The following is an 18,408-nucleotide window of genomic DNA, read 5'->3' as shown; positions in this document are numbered from 1 at the left end:
TTACTTTCTTCCCTGGGGCGAAGGTGCGATAATGCTACGTTTGCGATTGGCAAAGGACGGATAGCTGGACAGAAAGACGGCCGGCGGCGGCCCGGAACCGTCCGGTGCGCCGTCATACGTGTAGAAGTCATTCTGTGGCAAAAGGGTGAACATTCGCAATTTTCCGCGGTGCGCAATCGACACGGTGGTAGGGGGGTGTTGGGAAAAATTGATAAGGAAGGTGGAGGCAATTCGCCCGGTGGAACGGTTTGTGTTTTCCCATACCGAAGCGGAATTCAAATCGAAACGTTTGATGCAAACATTTAAACAAACAACACAAGTGCCAGTTGGCCAAATGAAAAGAGAAAAAAAGAAGAGAAGGAGAGAAGAAAAAAAAACAAACATTGCAGATCAATTAATGAGCTGTGTTCGCGGACGGGAGGACGGGAAACAGTGTGACGGTTGGACACAGACGTACACGGAGCTTCTTCACACACGGGATGGGTTAGTGGGTTGAGGTGTTGCACAAACGTGCGTAACTACTGCACTGCGATGCATTTGTTTGACTGCATTATCTTATATTAGGCATAACTACAGACTGTGCTTTCCTATTTGTACTACTCTGACCGTTTTGCAAACTTTATATTTTCTTTTAGTGGGGTAAATCCCATGGAAGGTTTCTCGCAATTTCATTCCGAGTAAATGATTTTGCCCCGTAATTTGCCCTTTCGCTCCTAATGCTTCTTGAAAGCTAGCTAACAACTTTTCTTGAGAGTAAAGAATGGCGCCCAGCTACACCCCGTAAACGTGAGAGTCGGCTGCCCTGGTGACGATCGCGTAACTGCTTCTCGCCATGCCATAGGTTTTCCACCTCCAAAGAGTTTTTCTTTTGTGTGCAAGAAAACTTCCTTCGTACTGTTTCCCTCTAAGGGTGCGAAGTTTTCCCCGGTTGCGACTGCAGCCATGGCAATGTCCACACGTTTCACCTTTTTTTTCTTTCTCGCTGGCACCTGTTGGAAGCCGTTGAAATTTGTTTGCCTATTTACATTTACAAACATTGCCACGAAACATGCGAAACGATGGAAAGGTCCGTTGTGTTGAAGGTGAAGTGCCGATCGGACGGAAAGTTCAGCCATGTACTCTCCATGGTCTTCTGTCGCTCTATACTTCTGTCTTGTTATATCGAACTGTGTTTAATATAAACTCTTCATTTGTAAGCTTGTAACCGCACTGCACGAAAACCCTAGAAAGATGGCCCTACAATCAAACCCTTTGTCAGAAGCAGCAGTGAACAGTCAACCTATTTGTTTATGTAACTACAACGCTAAATGGTCAGTTTGAAAAAAAGGGTAAAAATTATCGCAACGTGATTTAAAAGGTGGGAAGTCCTTACAAGTTTGAAGCTGACATCGAAACATTTTGATATGCCTTTAAACTAATGCATCGCAGTAGGGTTTGAAGTAGTGGATGGAGTAGTAATAGTAGTAATATTAGTAGTAGTTTAGTAGTAGACCATTGGGACATTTCACGAGCAACACAACGTTGTAGCGAACGACGAAAGCGATCTGATAAAACGTTTGTGTGGTGGGTTTGCGTAGTGGTGATGGGTACGATCATTCTTTTCAAAGATCAGGAGCGATGCAGCTCGCTCACTTAAATGAACTCAATAGGAAGATCAGAATCAATCATCGGTTGGTTCTTTGGCCTTTTAGAATGTATCCTTCTATCTCTCGCGAACGTTCGTGCTTCGTTGGTAGCTCGCTTGTTTGGGTGCTTTGGCTTTGATGCTTTGGTTTAATTGTTTTGGGCCGAGCTGTATGGTCAACATGTTTTGGCATGCATCTCATCCTTGACCAGAGCGGGGGGGAATAAGGGGGTTTGGGAAGAGGGCCTGCTGATAGGTTGTAGAGGATGTAGTAGAGTGTGGAGGAATGCGCAGCAGCGTCGGCAGAGTTAGTTTCGGCGTCTGTCCGGCGCTGTCCCCGGGTTGCTCGTTGGTACGTCGTCGTTGTGGTAGAGGCTGTGGTTGTGTTTGGTGGGTGCCCGGGTTCGTCATCTAGCTGCAAACAGGTCTGCAAACGATGCCTAACGCCGTGAGCCACCGTCTATGCTTACCGGTATGCACTTGCAGGCGGTGCGATCGTAGTGCGAGCCGCTGGTGCACTCTTCCGTGCGCGGTATGCAGTCGCAGGTGCAGGTTTCGGCGTTCCACTGCTTGGTCTGGCGCTCCTGCAGGCACTTGCTGCGGTCCTCCTTGTTGGTGCACTCGCAGCGGCAGTTGTTCGGGTTGTACGCCTGCAGCTCGTTGCAGTCCGACTCCTTCACGCGACACTGGCACTTGCACTTGAGGTGCTCATCGACCGGCACAACCTCCAGGCGCGAGAACCGATCCCGCTTGCCGCTCCCACGGTACTCTAGGATGGTCACCTGCATCCCGAACGAAACGAAATGGAACGCGACGTGAGCGGCTTTGTGACTTTAAGAGCGGTCCGCCGTACCTACCTTGTACAGAATTTTCCGGTTGGCAACCGGTTCGCAGACCAGCTGGTTCGTATTGCAGCAGCCATTGCAGCGCTTGACGCGCGTGCAGGTCGGATAGGAGTAGAATCGGGTGCCGGTCAGGTTCTCCGGCCGCAGGTCCACCAGCTGCATCTCGGGCTCGCACGCGGCCGGCACTGGAACCTCTCCGATGTCCCGTCCGCTAAACTCTGTGTTCGTATAAAAAAAACAAAACCATCAATTTGTTGTCATGTTACAGTTTTCTACATTCTGTAGTAATTCGCGATCAGATCCTGCAGATGAAAGTTTGCTTACGTCATTCTTCGCCGACAACTTTGAGTGAAGTATTACAAAACCAAACTCTAAAATGAGTGTAGCGAAACGTAAATATCACAAGGTACAAAAGAATCGTTTGTTCTTGGCTATGTGTTCAACGGTTGTGTAGCATAAGTTTGAACCATATCTCCATCACAGCTACGAAGACCGAAGAAAAAGTTCTGTTTTTGAAAAGTTACTCGTAACATGAAACTATTTTTAGTACTGTGCTGATTAGATTAAAATTAGCCTTGGTTCATACGAATCTTTTGACGAGATGCATTCATGTGAATCTTTGCTGGACCAATCATTCTGAATGATTAACTAATTTTCATTGATTCTTCCATCCTCTCCGAATCGTGAACTTTAACATTCACAAATGTCAAAAGATTCACAAACGATTTTTGATACTTTCAAGATTCATCAATCTCCAACGTCCCTTCATGCATGCTTTGTACAACGAGTCATGATTCTTTTCGTTGAAAGGTTAATTCAGGAGTTCTCATGAATCCGAATCTGTGTAGCACAACTCTAGTTGAACCGTAAACCCATGGGAAAGGATGTTCAATTCGGAAAAAAAACTGAGCCGTCCAACAATTTGCTTCTTCAAGCCGCTTCTTATTCCTTAAGTTAATTGTTTTATGTTTCTCTTTGCAGCCGTCGCCTCCGGCGGAACTCGAGAGCGTGCTGGCGGAATACTGCGAGTTAGTCACGGTCAACCCGAACTTTCTGCGCTCGCAACTGTTGCGGAAGGCGACCCTCCAATGGCATGGGCGCACCTTGCGTGGCCGTACGCGCATCACCAACTTCCTGCGCCTGAAGCAGCGCTTCGGGGCGCTCCGGAGCTTCGCGTTCGAGCAGCCGGTCGAGTGCCCACCGTTCGACTGTGAGCGGAACCGCTTCGGGTCAATGTGAGCAGTCCGAACAGCTTTACCGACCTGGAGGGGTGTCATTGATTTAGTCATTGATTGTTCTGTTGTCTTTTAGGAGCCACGGTGATGGGCAAGAGCCGCCCAGTCGTGGCGGTAGTCGTCGGGCTTCGCGCGCTAGGAAGCGTTCGGCCACGCTGACACCGACCAAGCCGGCCTCGCCGGCGAGCGAGGCCGATGTTGAGGTGGACATTTTAGGCACGCACGATGACGAGGTTGACGTGCTGAAGCTGACGCCGCTGCTGCCGCCGCACGGTGGACAGGATCCGTTGAGCGGCGTCGGCCTGCTGCCACTCGACTCCGGCGAGTCGTTCGCGCTGGGCTACAGGACACCGCCGCGCGGCTCCGACGCCAACTTACCGCCGAATCCGTCCGTCTACGATGCGCTGCGCCTCGGCGGATTGGGGCGTCGAATGGTCAGCGACAGCAACAGCAGCGGCACCAGTAGTGCCAGCAGTGCCACCAGCACCGATGATGATGACTCCATGGGCGATCGGCCGGCCGGGCACGAAACCACGCGCCCCATCGACGGGTCTAAGCCCGAACAACCGTTGGCCGCATCGGAAAAGCAGGTGCCGAAGGGAGGAGAGGACGCGGTGGAGCCGTTCGGTAAAGTGCGCTTCCTGCGCGCTAAGTCGAGCGTGCCGTTAGCCTCGCCGGCGGCGGGCACATCAACGCCACCGGAGTGCCAATATCGCAGGGCGTCGATAGCGGGCTCCTCGTGCGACTCGGGTCCGCCCACCCATCTGGCGCTATCCTATCGCATGCATCGCACCACCCGGCGCCCCCATTTCCAGCAGATCGTGTACCACTGGCCGTCGGCGAAGGTTAGCGCGCGTCGCAAGCTGTTCGACACTGTCGAACCAGAGACCCCTGCCCTGCCGGGCGACGGATGCCAAGATTCGACCGGTGCCATTCCGAAGTACGAGCCGGAGAAGCTCGTACCGATGGCCGCGCAAGCCATGGCCGCCCAAGCCATCGCCGCCGGTACACTGACACCGAGACCGTCACGGCGTGCGAGCGAGATCGTCGTCGGCCTGCGCCCGCTGCCCACCTCGCCGCCGCCTTCGCCCCGGGCCGTACGCTATCCGTATCCTCCGAGTACGCCGGTCAAGCGGCGCCGCAGCGTTGCGATGCATCTGCGCACTCCGCCGCCACTCGTCGGCTCCATCGCCTCAGCTGGCTCGTCCTCCTCAACCATTTCGTCCTCTTCATCCTCCTCCTCGTCCTCAACGTCCACCTCCAGCTCGTCCTTCATCGCCATGCCGTTCGAGTACGGGCGTGTGTGCCGGAAGCAGCTGCGCGCGGATACACCACCACCGTCGGCCTCTGCCGCCATCCAGCCGCCCTCATCCGGTGCCACCAACATTCCATTCCATGCTGCTGGCATGCAGGGCTCCACTGCTGGCGCCGGTGCCTCTGCCGGTCCCGTCCCCGGCCATCTTATCCGGCTCGGCAACACGCCGGTGTTGCCGCCTCCGGAGCAAGGCGACGGACGGCGCAAGCCATCACCGACGGCGGCGGCGGCCCCAGCCGTTCCCGCCCGTAAACCACCGCGCCTTTAAACGGCTTCTCGCAACGGCCGATTTCCTTGTCAACGTTAAGTTATTGGATTTTTTTTACCCCCGTTTTACATTGTTTACATATTGTTTGCCTTACGCGAGGTTTAAGTTTAAGGAAAAAGTTTCGAAGCCACTCGCGCGCGCTTTTTCCCTCTCTCTCTCTCCCACACGCACACACAAACAACCTTAGTCTGCTACGTAGTACCCTTCCCGCATGCGCTTAGAGATGATGATATTTACACGGGACAATAATCGTAGTATATGGAGCGACACGCTTGTTTCCTGCCAGATGCCTAGCTGCATCCTAGTATTTCGCACACTCACACAAACACACACACACACAAACGAATTACGATTTACGATTGTTATTGATTTTGGGGAAAGAAGAGACAGAGAGAGAGATAGGGGAAGGAAAAAGCAACTACGCGCAAGTAACGTTTAACCCGGAAAGGGGAAGAAACACCCCCAAAGCAACTTCTGCAGCTACCCGCATTGTGAAAATTGTGCTCGCGGCGCGACGACTGGGATGAGTTGGATGGATGGGCCGGAAAAACCGGACAGATAACAACCGGCGCTAAACACTTACCTCCACCGTTCATGAAGATCCGATGGTCGACGGAGTCCGGATCGAGCAGGGCGAGCAAGTCGGCGGTCGAGTTGATCTCAGCCAGCTGCCGGGCGTGGCTTATCGGTAGCTGGAACAGGTAGCGGAGCAGAAAAGGGGGAAGAGGGAGGAATACATTGATATTAGAAAAACAAGGCAAACTGTTGCAGCGCACGAACTGGAATGCATGAAAGAGAGGCAGCAGCGTAGGAAAAAGGCGTAGCGAAATAGTCAAACGGGAGGAATGTGATAATGGGCAAGGAAAGGAACTAATTCTATTGTTTTTGATTATTTTTTATCATATTTTTTTTTATAATAATGTTTGTTTTTATCAATTGATTATCTCGCAACGAGCTCCACGAAATTCAATGGGAGAAACTGAACTATTTTACTTCCTATCAAACAGCCATCAAACGCGATAGGAAAATTTATTTAGCTAAAAACACTATTACAGGAGAGAGAGACAGTGAGAGGGAGGGCAAAATATCTTAGTTTGCAAAGTCTCGGCTGAATTGAGACAGAATTTACTAGTACAATGGTATATCATACTGGAATATACACTTAGATGTTTGTAGCGAAACCAGCGCCATCCACGGCCTGGAATTTTAGACGTACCGTTCTCTCCCCCCCATCCCTCAACCCCGCTTGATGTTTGTGGATTGTAATCGTCAACAATGGAAATAAATGTGTCTGAAATACCGCTTTTCCTCGAGAAGCAAAACCACCGTGCGGTCCCTGTTTTCTATTCGACGTAAGAGAAAAATGAACTCATGTTCAATCATGTTCGTTACATTGTACTGTGTAAGGGCCAATGGTATCGTTGGTATGTTTTCAGTCGAATCAGTTTTCAGTTTAATCAGTTTAGAAGATAACTCGAACAAAGATCCCCGCCCGAGGATGTTTTAGTTTTCGTCTCTACAACGACAATGTAAGAATTATAAATCCAATCGTTTCCATATGTTGTAATAACTCATTTTCACACGTAGTGAACTATCATCTATTTTTAAATTGCATAATCGCAACACCAAACCTGATTTCTAATGTACCTGCTCCGCTTTCTCACGGGAATGATTGTTCTGTTTTACTTTGAAATGCGTATCTTCGTATCGGTGGCAACCATTTCCCAATCACCCACGAAAATGGGATAACGAAACCCCCGGGTGCACCTGCGGCCTGCGGCCAGGTGTCGGGCTGGCCGTGCCCGTCGTTCACCTTAACCCACATACCGCCGATGCGGTCAGGTGCAACAACGCCTGGAGCGATAAGAATTTCCAGTTGATGTTTCCCATCGGCAAATGTTTACATGGATAGCGCGGGTAAAGCCCGGTAAAATGGCTTATCAGTTTCGTTCGAACTCCCGGTGACGGTTGACACAGGCGTTCACAACAACACGTCGTACGGATGCATCATGCGCTCTTTTGCAGGAAAACGAACTTTACTCTGTGGTGAAGCATCCGTGCTTGGGGTTCTGTTTGCACTTCTGACTTGAACATTTAGACTTGGAGAGCAATTGTTACCAAGAGCTACAGCTGGATAGCATTCTCTAATGCTGCTTGCTAGTTTCACAACACTTTGAAAAATTAACATCATGACCTTGCCCTGTTTCGCTGATGTTGAATGTCCTCTGTATAGTTCGTTATATCGGAGTGTTTGAACTCAAGAGTAATATTTGCATTTCGTATCATCATTTGTACTGGGTCTTCTCTTCCGAATCGCTGAAATTCTTCCACTCGGTTTCCCCAAATACGGCCATTTTTGTAGTTCATCGACGACACGTTTGTTATCTTCTAACCATCCTCGGTCGGCGTTCGAACTGCTTCAAGTACCGCTCCATTAACGCCACCAGAACTGGATTACTCACCGGCTCAAGCATATTTCAACGCGTAATGGTAAAGGGAGGCAACGAACGGCCACATTCCACGCGGTCAATGGGTAGCCCCGTCCACAGGTTATTCCACCCCCGTTGGACAGGCCGTTACTGTTGTTGGCTATCGATGGCGAGAGACGAATATTTGGTTACGCCGGGAGGAAATACCCGCGCAACCAAATATTCCGGGAGGGTCTCCATCGGTGCGTATCTCCACGACGTCCCCCGGCACTGAGTCGACGGACTTGCTCTCACCTGTCTCACCATTTGGATGACTCACGCTACAGTCATTCGGTGGCAGTCAGCTAGCTGGCGCCAGCCACGGGATGCACCGTGCCGTCAACAGGAAACACGATCTCGAACCGGTAGGCGACCGTTGCCAATGCCGGTGACTCACTGCCACTGACCGGTGGCGACCGCGATTGTTTGTCTGTCTGTGCGTGCCAAAGTAGTCGCAGCTACCGACGACTTACATGCGCACCCCGCGAAGTTTCCGGCAGCCTATCGTGTGTGTCTACACAACATCGTAACATTAGTCTATTCTGGAATCTGTTTGGTCTTACCAAGGGTTACTCCTGTTGGTGAGAATTATTTATTGAATGGTTTTGAACTACTAGCTGTTAATTTCTTTGCCTTAGGATCTTAGGTTAGCAGCTTCAAGCACGTTTAGATTCGATCGTTGCAAATGCGTTAAACTGCGAGTTACTTTACGATCGTGAAGCACGTCCAATGAGGCTCACAGTTCATGGATCTTATAGTAACATAGTGGAGTGCAGTGTGAACACGACCTCGTTGAAGGAGTGTATTCTACAACCTTTTTTGTTCTCGGGAGTCTCAACCGACTACCGTCACCTGTTGATGGGATTCGGTGCGTGTAAGAACGTGCTCGCAAACGACGTATAAATTAAACACACTACGGTCCAAAAGAACCTTTACAGGGGGTTTTCTTTGACAAAGAATTAACCACAAACTTTGGTACTCCATGGGTAGGTAGCTTGTAGGTATGTTTTGTTTTGATCCCGCCGAGAACAATAAAGATACGCTAAACAGGCGAGAGTTACGTTTACTGTTGGAGTAAGTCCTGTGAAGTTTCGAACTATAGAGTCTCGTTTATGAGAAGAAAGAACCTTATCCAGTAACACAGTGGATTATTGTATGTCTACAACATCGATAAAGGAGTGTATTCTGTAACCGGAGAACGAAGCAAAAGCAACATTTGAAGGGGTTTCCAAAGAGGTAGTAAAATATTAACTAGTTGGCCAATGGACACCTTCAGGCATGTTTAGTTTTGATCCCGCTGAGGATCCTGAGTAACATCTGCTCTTGAATCAGGTGCCATGAAGCTTAGAATTATAGTGTCTCAGTTAAAGCATATCTATTTTCACAATGGAGCATTGTAAGTTACATCTGGAATCATACTAACTGCACACTTAGATGGCCCATGGCCAGCTTTTAGTACGTTTAGGATTAATCCGTCAGAGGAACTACTGGCAATCCTGTGTAATGAAGCTTGGAGTTGGAGAGTCTCAGCTCAGGGGAGTAGTACCCAAGGCTTAAAAATCTCTTCAGAATCGTCCCAAACGTACATCCCAAAGACTAACTATTTACTGGTGATGCTCTGTTCGATTTGGTACAGAATTGTCTTCAAGGTTCTCAGTTCCGGAAGTAAGTTTACGTAGGCTGGTTGATTGAATGATTTTCATCCGTTTTCCATCCATAAGGCATTGGTAAATGTAACCTGGTAAAATGCCAATAGCTGGTGCCTTGCCCTTGTTGGCCAGCGGTATCCAAGAAGCCGCGCTTGGCGTCCCGAGGTTGGCAACTGGGTTTAGCGAACAAACAAACAAATGCGTGCGTCACCTTCGGCTCGGCATTCACAGACGATGCGCAATCGTGCGCGCGTGCACCGCAATTTGTATTCGTTGAGCATATTCGAACATCCGGCCACCGCTTCGACAATGGGTGACTTTAACGAGCTGCGCAGCTCCGTCCGCTCTACTCACCTCGTGCGACTCGTCCGACCAATCCTGCACGTCCTCCGGGCTCTGCTCGGCGCTGCTGGACAGGTCGCGCTTTTCCTTCGCCGCCTCGTACCGCGTGTTCATCTCGTCCGGGAAAATGATGGCCCCGGTACGGTCGGCCGAGCGTTGCTGGCCGCGGGCGCCCGGAAGCGCGCTCGGGACGACAAGCAGCAACGCTAGCGCCACCAGCGTCGTGTTCCAGTGTACTCGTGCTGAAGCCATCTGGTACTCAACTGGATCCGGTTATCAGTGTTGGGGGTCGTTCCCTTCTTTATAGCACTCGTTTACCTCCGTTCTTCTTGCCCACTCGTTTACCTCCGCCGCGTCAAGGTACGGAAACTTTTCTTCACTTCGTTTCACTTTTTTGCCGACTAGTACCTTTCCACTACGCTCTCACTCTCTCCCTATCTCTCTCGTTGCACTCGTTTCACTTCAATCTAGTTCGATTGCGTTCGTTTTCGGCGTTGTAGCGTGTCTGACTGTCCCTTCCGTTTCTTTTTTTTTTTTGGGACGCCAACCCTTGCGCGTTGATCCTTCCACTTCCGCACCTTGTACTATCACCAACACTACTACTCGGGGACGGTGGGTGGTGTGTGGTGTTTGTGTTTTCGCTTGATTCCGTTTCTTCTTCACGTGCGTGCAATTAGTTGCTCACTCAAATTCGAATCTTCGAATCAAATCGCGCCGATAGGTAGCTAAAAATAAAAAATGCATCTAAGAAAATGTATGAGTTAGCAAGATAAAACATAAAATTTAGAGCGCGTGCGACGCGCTCCCGGCGCGCAGGTTGGCTCGGTTCCGAAGTGTCCGAAAGAGCAGCAAAAGTGCAAATGGCAACACATGAGCGAATAGCGATCGCCGAAGTAAACGCCGGAGGGGGGATCTTTTACAGCATAGGCGGTCGTTTTGTTCGAACACCTAAAAGCCTACAGATATCTGAAGTAAACTTAAACACTAAGGACTAATTCGTAAATCCTTTGAGCACTTGAACAAGAGTGAAATATGAGCAACGCGCCCTGTAAAATTTGTTTGATATTTGTTTAGATCCAAAAGGATGTGGCGGGGGTGGACAGCATACCAAAATGTTAAAATATTTATAAACATTGCGGTTTTGGAGGCGTGTAACCCGACGCCTCCACATTCCACGTAGATCGTTCATTCTTTTATGTTAAATTTTGGAGTTTTCCAAACGAAAGTGGAACTTTTCGACAAAACTGGTTAGGCCTGTCTTCATCCGGAACGTGCCACGTGTTAAACGATAGTGTCCTCGAGTTTTTTTCTTCTTCAAAGAACTACGTTAATAGCTTCAGTGGAACCTAAAAATGGCGGAAAAGGTGGCCCTTGCCGACGTGCGACGTTTGGTGGCGTTCCGGTAGCCGGTTGTTCGTGCGAGTGTGTCAATTTGCAGTTCCGTTGGCAACGAATTAAAGGGGAAATCCGTGCGGGAGCTGGAAAACGGTTCACGGAAACCACCGTGATGCATGGAGCGACTCAAAATGCCACTTACTTTCTTCCCTATAGTGAATCCCGCCACCGCACATTAGCGTCACAAAAAGGTGATAAATGCCAGGCGAGGTAGTTCGAAGCTTTTGCGTTAATTATTCAATGAGATTTCTTGACTTGGTTTTGCTTAATTATTCATTTCATCGCTAATCTGCTGCTGCTGCGCACTTCGGTATCGAGAAATGGGAAACAGTTCGTGGAGCTGTCCTTCCTAGCCTTTAGGCTGCGATGTGTGGCATGTATCCTTGACTTTTCTTTGTAAGGCCATGGGTTGTGAAGCCTGAAGGGTACTTTTATCCAACTGACACGCGCTGCCATACGCATGATGCTCCACGCTTTGGATCACAACAACACACGCGGGTTGCAGGTCGAACTGCCCCTTTGGATCTGCTAAACGAGCCGAATTAACGCCCGTGTTAAGCTAAACAAACAAATTTTCTTCTCAACTGACGGACGCTGCTGTTTGTCTGCGCCGCTGTTTGTTCACCGGAGAAGAAATATAGCCCTGGCATATTTACACGACAAGCTCCGGAAGGTACGATGGCCTTGGCATGGTACGCCCATCCTCCAACAACTCTAGCTTTGTCACGAACGTCAAGACGACTTCCTTATCCATGCGGTGTGTTATCATAGGAAAGTAATAAACTTCTTGCAGGTAGCACGCTCAGGATCAGTTTCAGCATGAATTTTTGATAACAGATTTCCTAGCACATACCACAAGAATCTAAGGAAAATAACCTAAAAATAAAAACTAGTCAATCGTAGATCCAAAAAAAATATTTCCTCGACAGAAACGGAAGTCCCTATGAGCTCTGATATTATTTACCATTTATATTTCCCTTTTTGCTATACTTTCATATTGTTCTATCATAGTTAGTTTTCACCTTTAACGCCTTGGTGGATTTATATTTTCGTTTGTCTTATTTCCGTTTGACTCAAAAGGGCATCGATTCGCGGGACACAAATTTCCAAAGTGAAATCCGAACAATATTCAGGTAAGATCAATTATCATTCGGGATCACGGCTTTTCACGACCGAGTTGGTCAGGAAAGGAGTTTTCTCGGGGCGATAGTCTGTCGATCGGTTTTGGGTGTTAAACATATCTTACCCGTACCAATCAGAGGATTATTCGGTTGAGCATGGATCTAATGCACGTAGAAGGGCTTCACTAAAAAAAACCCTTCCAGGTTTATAAGCAATAAACAAGCCAGTTATAGCTACCCTTTTGTGTGATTTCTAACGAATCTTAGGTCTACTGCTTCGAGTGCGCACAACTCCGTGGTCGGGTAATTCGAGTCAAGCTTTCGAGATTGAAAGATGCGCAAAGGGAATGGGATGGGAAATGGGACGGCAGGCAGGATGAATACTTATCATTGGTTTGTGAAATGTGTAATCATGCATCATGGCTCGGTTGTGCGAGTTGGCGAGTGTGCAGTTGATAAATCCCTTCTATTAACTTATCCGCCACAATCGTACCCCGTGACCTCTCACTCCCTCTTGTTTGTGCTACTTTTCCCTGGACAACATACGCCAGGGTCCACACCTCTCGACCATATTCGAACGCGACCCCCCTCGGTGTCCGCTCACGCGAACCCTTCAGAGCCTCGGAAGTGATTCATCGGCCTCGACCCGCCTTCATTTCCCATCCAGCGCATCCAGGCCCTTTCCCTGGCTCGCGGTGCTCCTTCTTCGTCCGCTTCCACCTTTCCGCCGGTTGTTGAAGGAACCCACAATAGGGTTGAGAATGTGCAGCACTCCTCAATCAAACCCTGCTAGGGAGGAAAACAAAGTATGGAAGCGTGCAAGTTGCCGTGTGCGCGTATGTGTCAACCATTTGCCCACGGCTCGGGACGGTCCGGACTCGGACTCATCATAATTGTGCACCGCCATTATCCAATTGCTGGCGCGCATTAGCCCCGGACGCGTACGTGCGTCAAAAATCACTTCTCGTCCGTTGGGCAGCAGCAGCAGTCCCTTTTGCTCCCTGCACTACGCCGCAGGCAAAGTCGATCTAAATCCAGCCTGCAAACGAGCACGAGATGCAGGCGAACACACCTGACCGACGTGACGGCTATGACGGTTCGCCTTCTGGCACCGGTCTCACAGACCAAGTCTCCAACGTTTCCCCCATTCGGTGGGTACATTCCGGCCTTCCTGAACCGAGTCATGAACTGCCCAGCTTGATGACGCTTCGTTATGAAATGCGGGACCTTGCCGTTGCGTTTGAAGGGCGTGCTTAAGGTTAGGGTAAAGGTAGCCAGCAGGTTTGTCTTTGGACATTATTCTCCGCATTACCTGCATACCGTTCGCCTTCCGCCACCGAACCGCCAGGCATCCGAAATGCACCTTCCAGACGCATACCAGTGCAAACACTCGACGCAATGCAAATTAAACCGTCACGTGCCCCCGTTCCGTTTCGTAATTATTAAATAATTAGTCAAGCTACGGTTTGTCTGAAATAATGAGATAAAAACACATCTAGCGGAAATCGTGTTGGTGCACTTTTCAGTAGCAAGGCCGTTCTTCACCTGGCGGGTCGGGTGTTCCGGTTCTTGAAGCTCCACTTCCGGTTCACCGACCATTCACTTTCACTTTTCAGAACACAACACACACGCACAGTCGGAGCACTTTTTCGTTTTTTCTTAAGTTTTTGCAGCTAAACTGTTGGTTGTTTGGAATATGCATTTGATATTCAAATCGTCCAGCAAAACAGGATGGTGAGTGGGAGAAAATATAAAATTTTTGATTTAAATGAAATTTAAAATTTGACTGCTTAAGCATCCACCTATCCGTGTTCCGGTTGATCGTGTGGACCATGGAGCGTAATTTATTTTAATCCCCTTCACAACCTCTTTTAATCGGATTCGGGTTGCTGTTTCCTGATTGCTTCTTCCTACAATGTTGTTGCCAACCACAAGCAGCAGCATGCTGATTTTACACTGTTTGGGGCCTTCTCAACAACATGTTTTTTTGTGTGGCGACCACTACAGTAGCATAACACAACCGAACACACTGCCTGTTCTGGCTCCGAAGGTTTTCAAGGTTGAAAGGTGTGTTTGATGAAGATTGAATGTTGCATGTTAGCCAGCTTTTCTGGAAGAAAAAAGATAGAAAGGCTCGCGTAGCACCTGCACCCGACAAAACAAACAAAACGTCCAAGGATTGTGTGTGCGCGCGCGCGTGTGTTTGTTCATGTTTTTAAACATATCCTGCATGGTTGGTACCGATCAAACGGTGTTTGATGTCGTCTTTGTCACTGGCAAACCCGTGGAGAAGTAGCGTTAGCGGATCGCTTATCGTTGGTAGCGGATACGGGGATTCGAGAATCGATCGCACAGAACATTCAGCTTGGCCACCAGGACGTGTCAGAATGGGTTGCGTCCACCGGCTCACGGACACTACGCACAATGTACGGTGGCTTCGCACCTCGAGTCGCACACGCGCACGCATGCATCACAAACACCTGATCGCGAGATCGGATCCGCGGTGAGAAAGCACAGAACACACCGAACCGCGGCCCAAACGGTGCCCTTCTGCGCGCGAGCACACACACACACCTGTGCTGGGATGGATTGCGTAGTCTACCTGCTGCGTTTTCGTCTGGCCTGCTGCCTGTGTTGTTTGTGACCGGGAGGTCGGAGACTAGATAACGCACACCTTGCGTCCAAACCGGGCGACGTTCGAAGGCACACTGACTAGAAGCCGCGAGCCATCGACAAAGCGAGCGTCGAGCCGAGCGCGCACCAACGATGACGACCGTGTGTGGGCCGCCCGCGCCACCACCACCACGACCACGATCGCCCCGTGTTGACAATGGGACGCCGCTGATGAGCATCCCCCTGGTTCCCCCCTTGCCTACGGGAGGTCGTTCCGCACGCGGATTCTGCACGCGAGTCGGCCATCACGGGTTCGCCGTTCGCGGCCTTCCCACACTCAACAACGATGTGTCGATGCGCGTCATAACGGCGAGAGGTGAGTTGGTGGCGGGAGGTCCGGCAGACAGGTGGGTTTCGGATACCACACTGGATAAAAGCCACCGGCGCATCCACGACTTCGCGGACTCTATGCAGTTGCTGCGACACACCTACACAAACACAAGCGCTCTCGAGGCTGACTCATCTCGCCGTATCGTGCACCAGTCTGGTATCCTCCCCTCCCCCTTCCTCACCCCAAACACACACGACCTTCCGTGATCGAGCCCAACCGAGCTGGTGGCTTCCGATCAGCGTCCGGAGGATGACTCATCGGTTCCGCCACACAATATAACCCGTTGTTCCATGGTGGCCTGTTTTTCTATACCATCTATCCAAGAGGTATGGCTAACATTTTTTACTAGGTCGATTGGATTCGTTACGCAAGCGACCACCGAGAAAAGGACACCAACATCAGGATGCTTGACTCAAGAGCCACCTATCAACGATGAATGATCAGAACAGAATGTAACACTGGTTTGGAATGTTGTATTCTAGCCTATTCTTTCCCGCAAATAATGTCCTTTTTTCGCTTCAGCGTCGCAACTACAATCCCACCGCGAGGTGGTTTGGAAAAGGGATTTGGACTTTGAAATGGAGGTTTATGTGCAACATCGCACGTGTGATGTCCTGTCTTGGGGCACTCGATTCGGCGTCGGCGTGGGTTCGAAACCCAACTGCCTAGGCAAAAGAAGAAGAACGCTAACGAACCGAGAGGCGGGATCATATAGGCAAACTAAGCAACTACTTGGGGTCCCGAGACTTCCAAGGCCCCTTTCATTTTGCCCATGATTTCAATGATAGAATCCTATGTTTATTGTTTTTTCGAACAGTTACTTGTCTCATTGAAATACTCGAATCAATTTCAAATTAATTTGATCATATAGAGGACTATGCAATGGAACGTTCTGGATAGGGCAGAGCAAAAGTTTTACACAGATTTTTTGAGACAAGCAAATAAATCTGATGAACTACTAGAGCTTTCGCAATGAAATTACAGATGTGTAGCAGTGTATAGTATAATAACAGAAGCAACGGCGTGAACTGGGACAATCAGCTGAGTTGCTGAGATCAAGAGAATGTTTTTTAAATGCTTCCAAACCTGCTCAGGATAAATAGCAGTTTTTTAAAATCGATTAAATGTTTGTAGATAATGTAAATCAATTTTAGCTTTCTCGATTTTGTGGTGTCGTTTGGTTTACGGGAATACTTAAGGCGAGAACATTGCAATGCGAAGGCTATTAGGATTTTTTAAAAGCGTCGCTTAAGTATGAGCCAAATCGGTCTGACGAAGGCTGTGTGGAATTTACTTCAACGTGGGGGGTTTTGATACAACACGACCGTTTTAAAAGCGTGCCCTCTACACAACGCACACCGTTCCATTGAAGGTTGTATGCGCAGAAGAAGAGACGATTAATAAAAACAAAAACGATAAAAAATAAGACTATTTCGTCACATTCAAGCACGTACGAATTAAATAATACACGGTGTCCAGTATATTCTCATACACTTTTTCCATCGAGCCATACACTTGCCACATATTTTGATTTAATATTCTAATGTATTTACACAAGATATGGAACGTTTGTACGGGTATAGCCATTCATTGTTCAAATTTGATAAAGGAAGAAAACGTCCCGGAATGAAGTGGAATTTTTGTTTAAATTTGTATGATAATATATTAGACATCGTGTACATGCAAATGGATACAACGTTGAGGGGTGGTTGTTTTCCTCTCGCTCGCTTTGAATGATGTATTGTGTTAATACGCGGTTTATCATTTCAGGCCCAACGCGGGACGCTTTCATTAGCTTTCCGCACCACACCGCACCCTTTCTGGGAGTCCCGCCAGACGTCATGAATAACTGACGTTTCAAAAAAATAAAAAAAATAACTCATGTTGGGGACACACACTGTGCGTGGGAGTCCCGCCATTGTTGCAGGTATGTTGTATTTCGCGAATGCGGTACCTATCACCATGCGCGTACCTTACCTTGCCAAACTGAACACATTGGTGGGTCAGGGGTCGGCAAGTTCCTACCAATTGGTTTGTACATCTTCTTCACTTTTACTGTTAAATATTTCGAAAGCAAAAAGGGAAAAACATTGATGGTTCAATGCTTCTACAGTGTTACTGGGTTTGCCCAGTAAAAAATGAAATCACAAAAAGCACATCTCTCAGAACTTTTAGATACGCTTACGACGCAGCAAACAATGAAGCTTATGATTCAATGAGAATGATGATAATTATGAGTTCAGTCAATTCTTGTGTATTGAACATCACTTACGCAATTGAAGGTAATGTGAAAGTCCATAGCATCATGGAGGCTAACTCATAGCACCGTGGAAAAAATGAAAGTACAATCGTGAACAGTTGATGTGGCCTTTGTGCACTGTAAGCCACGCATCTGATATGCATAAGTTTAAGATTCTATAGGCAACAATATATGATCGATAAGCAACTTGGAACATACCATCATAATAGCTTCCGATGGATAGGCGCACCTACAGACTTAGGGTAAAACTGAAATAATGATGCGGAAAGGTTAGTATATCTGAACACCTAAACAAATGAGGCTGAGGAGAAGTTGTTTGCGTAATAATATAACATTCGATATTATTTATTCTAGTTTGAAGCTCCAAAGCAGTCAATTTCACTTAACAAAGAAAACAAAAATACTAAATGCGCATGTGTAAGCAAAGTGGAAACTGTTTTTGTTTTTAATTTAAAAAGGTCATTATGCACCTACTAGTTATTATACAATTGATTCAGTCGTTCGCTTCCATCATTGTTATTAAGTAAAAATGAAACCTTACGATAACTATCGCTCGATGATATGCGCATGGAGCTTCACAAGTCGATAAGTGGTTTTCTTTTTTTGTTTTGCCTGACGTACTCCAGGATGTCCAAATGTTGGTCCCTGCAAATGGTAGACAATCAACCATTAAACCATCACCGTTACCATTGTTCAAGGTTTAAATGGCAGCAAACGCTCTCTACTTACATGGGACGCTTCGCAACCGGAGCGGCGCCTTCTGTTTCGCCTTCCTTCTGCTTGGGCTCCTCTTCCTGCGTAACGGACTGATTTTCCTGGTTATCCTTGTTGACACAATTCTCCGGACACTTGCATGTCGACGAGCATGGGATATTGTTTTTC

The 18,408-nt window shown here is 48.4% G+C and overlaps 1 protein-coding gene across 1 annotated transcript; it reads right to left on the bottom strand.

The window, feature by feature from the left end:
- LOC131290580 (uncharacterized) lies at positions 1-9,998 on the bottom strand. The gene is made up of 5 exons (XM_058319738.1): positions 9,759-9,998; positions 5,871-5,979; positions 2,482-2,687; positions 2,095-2,406; positions 1-132 (listed from the first exon to the last, which is right to left on the bottom strand). The coding sequence occupies exons 1-5, from the start codon at positions 9,996-9,998 to the stop codon at positions 1-3; spliced, it is 999 nt and encodes a 332-aa protein (XP_058175721.1).
- Between the last annotated feature and the right edge of the window lie 8,410 nt (positions 9,999-18,408).

The sequence above is a fragment of the Anopheles ziemanni genome, chromosome X, assembly GCF_943734765.1.
Source record: "Anopheles ziemanni chromosome X, idAnoZiCoDA_A2_x.2, whole genome shotgun sequence".
In the NCBI taxonomy this organism is placed as follows: Eukaryota; Metazoa; Arthropoda; class Insecta; order Diptera; family Culicidae; genus Anopheles; species Anopheles ziemanni.
Note: the sequence above shows the minus strand (reverse complement) of the source record. Positions and strands in the feature narration are given on the sequence as shown.

Excerpts from the sequence above, each read along its gene's own strand:
- LOC131290580 (XM_058319738.1), bottom strand. The coding sequence starts at position 9,998 with ATGGCTTCAGCACGAGTACACTGGAACACGACGCTGGTGGCGCTAGCG. Across the intron at positions 2,688-5,870 it reads GATCTTCATGAACGGTGGAG|AGTTTAGCGGACGGGACATC; the intron begins GTAAGTGTTTAG and ends ATACGAACACAG. Across the intron at positions 133-2,094 it reads CCGCCTGCAAGTGCATACCG|AATGACTTCTACACGTATGA; the intron begins GTAAGCATAGAC and ends CTTTTGCCACAG.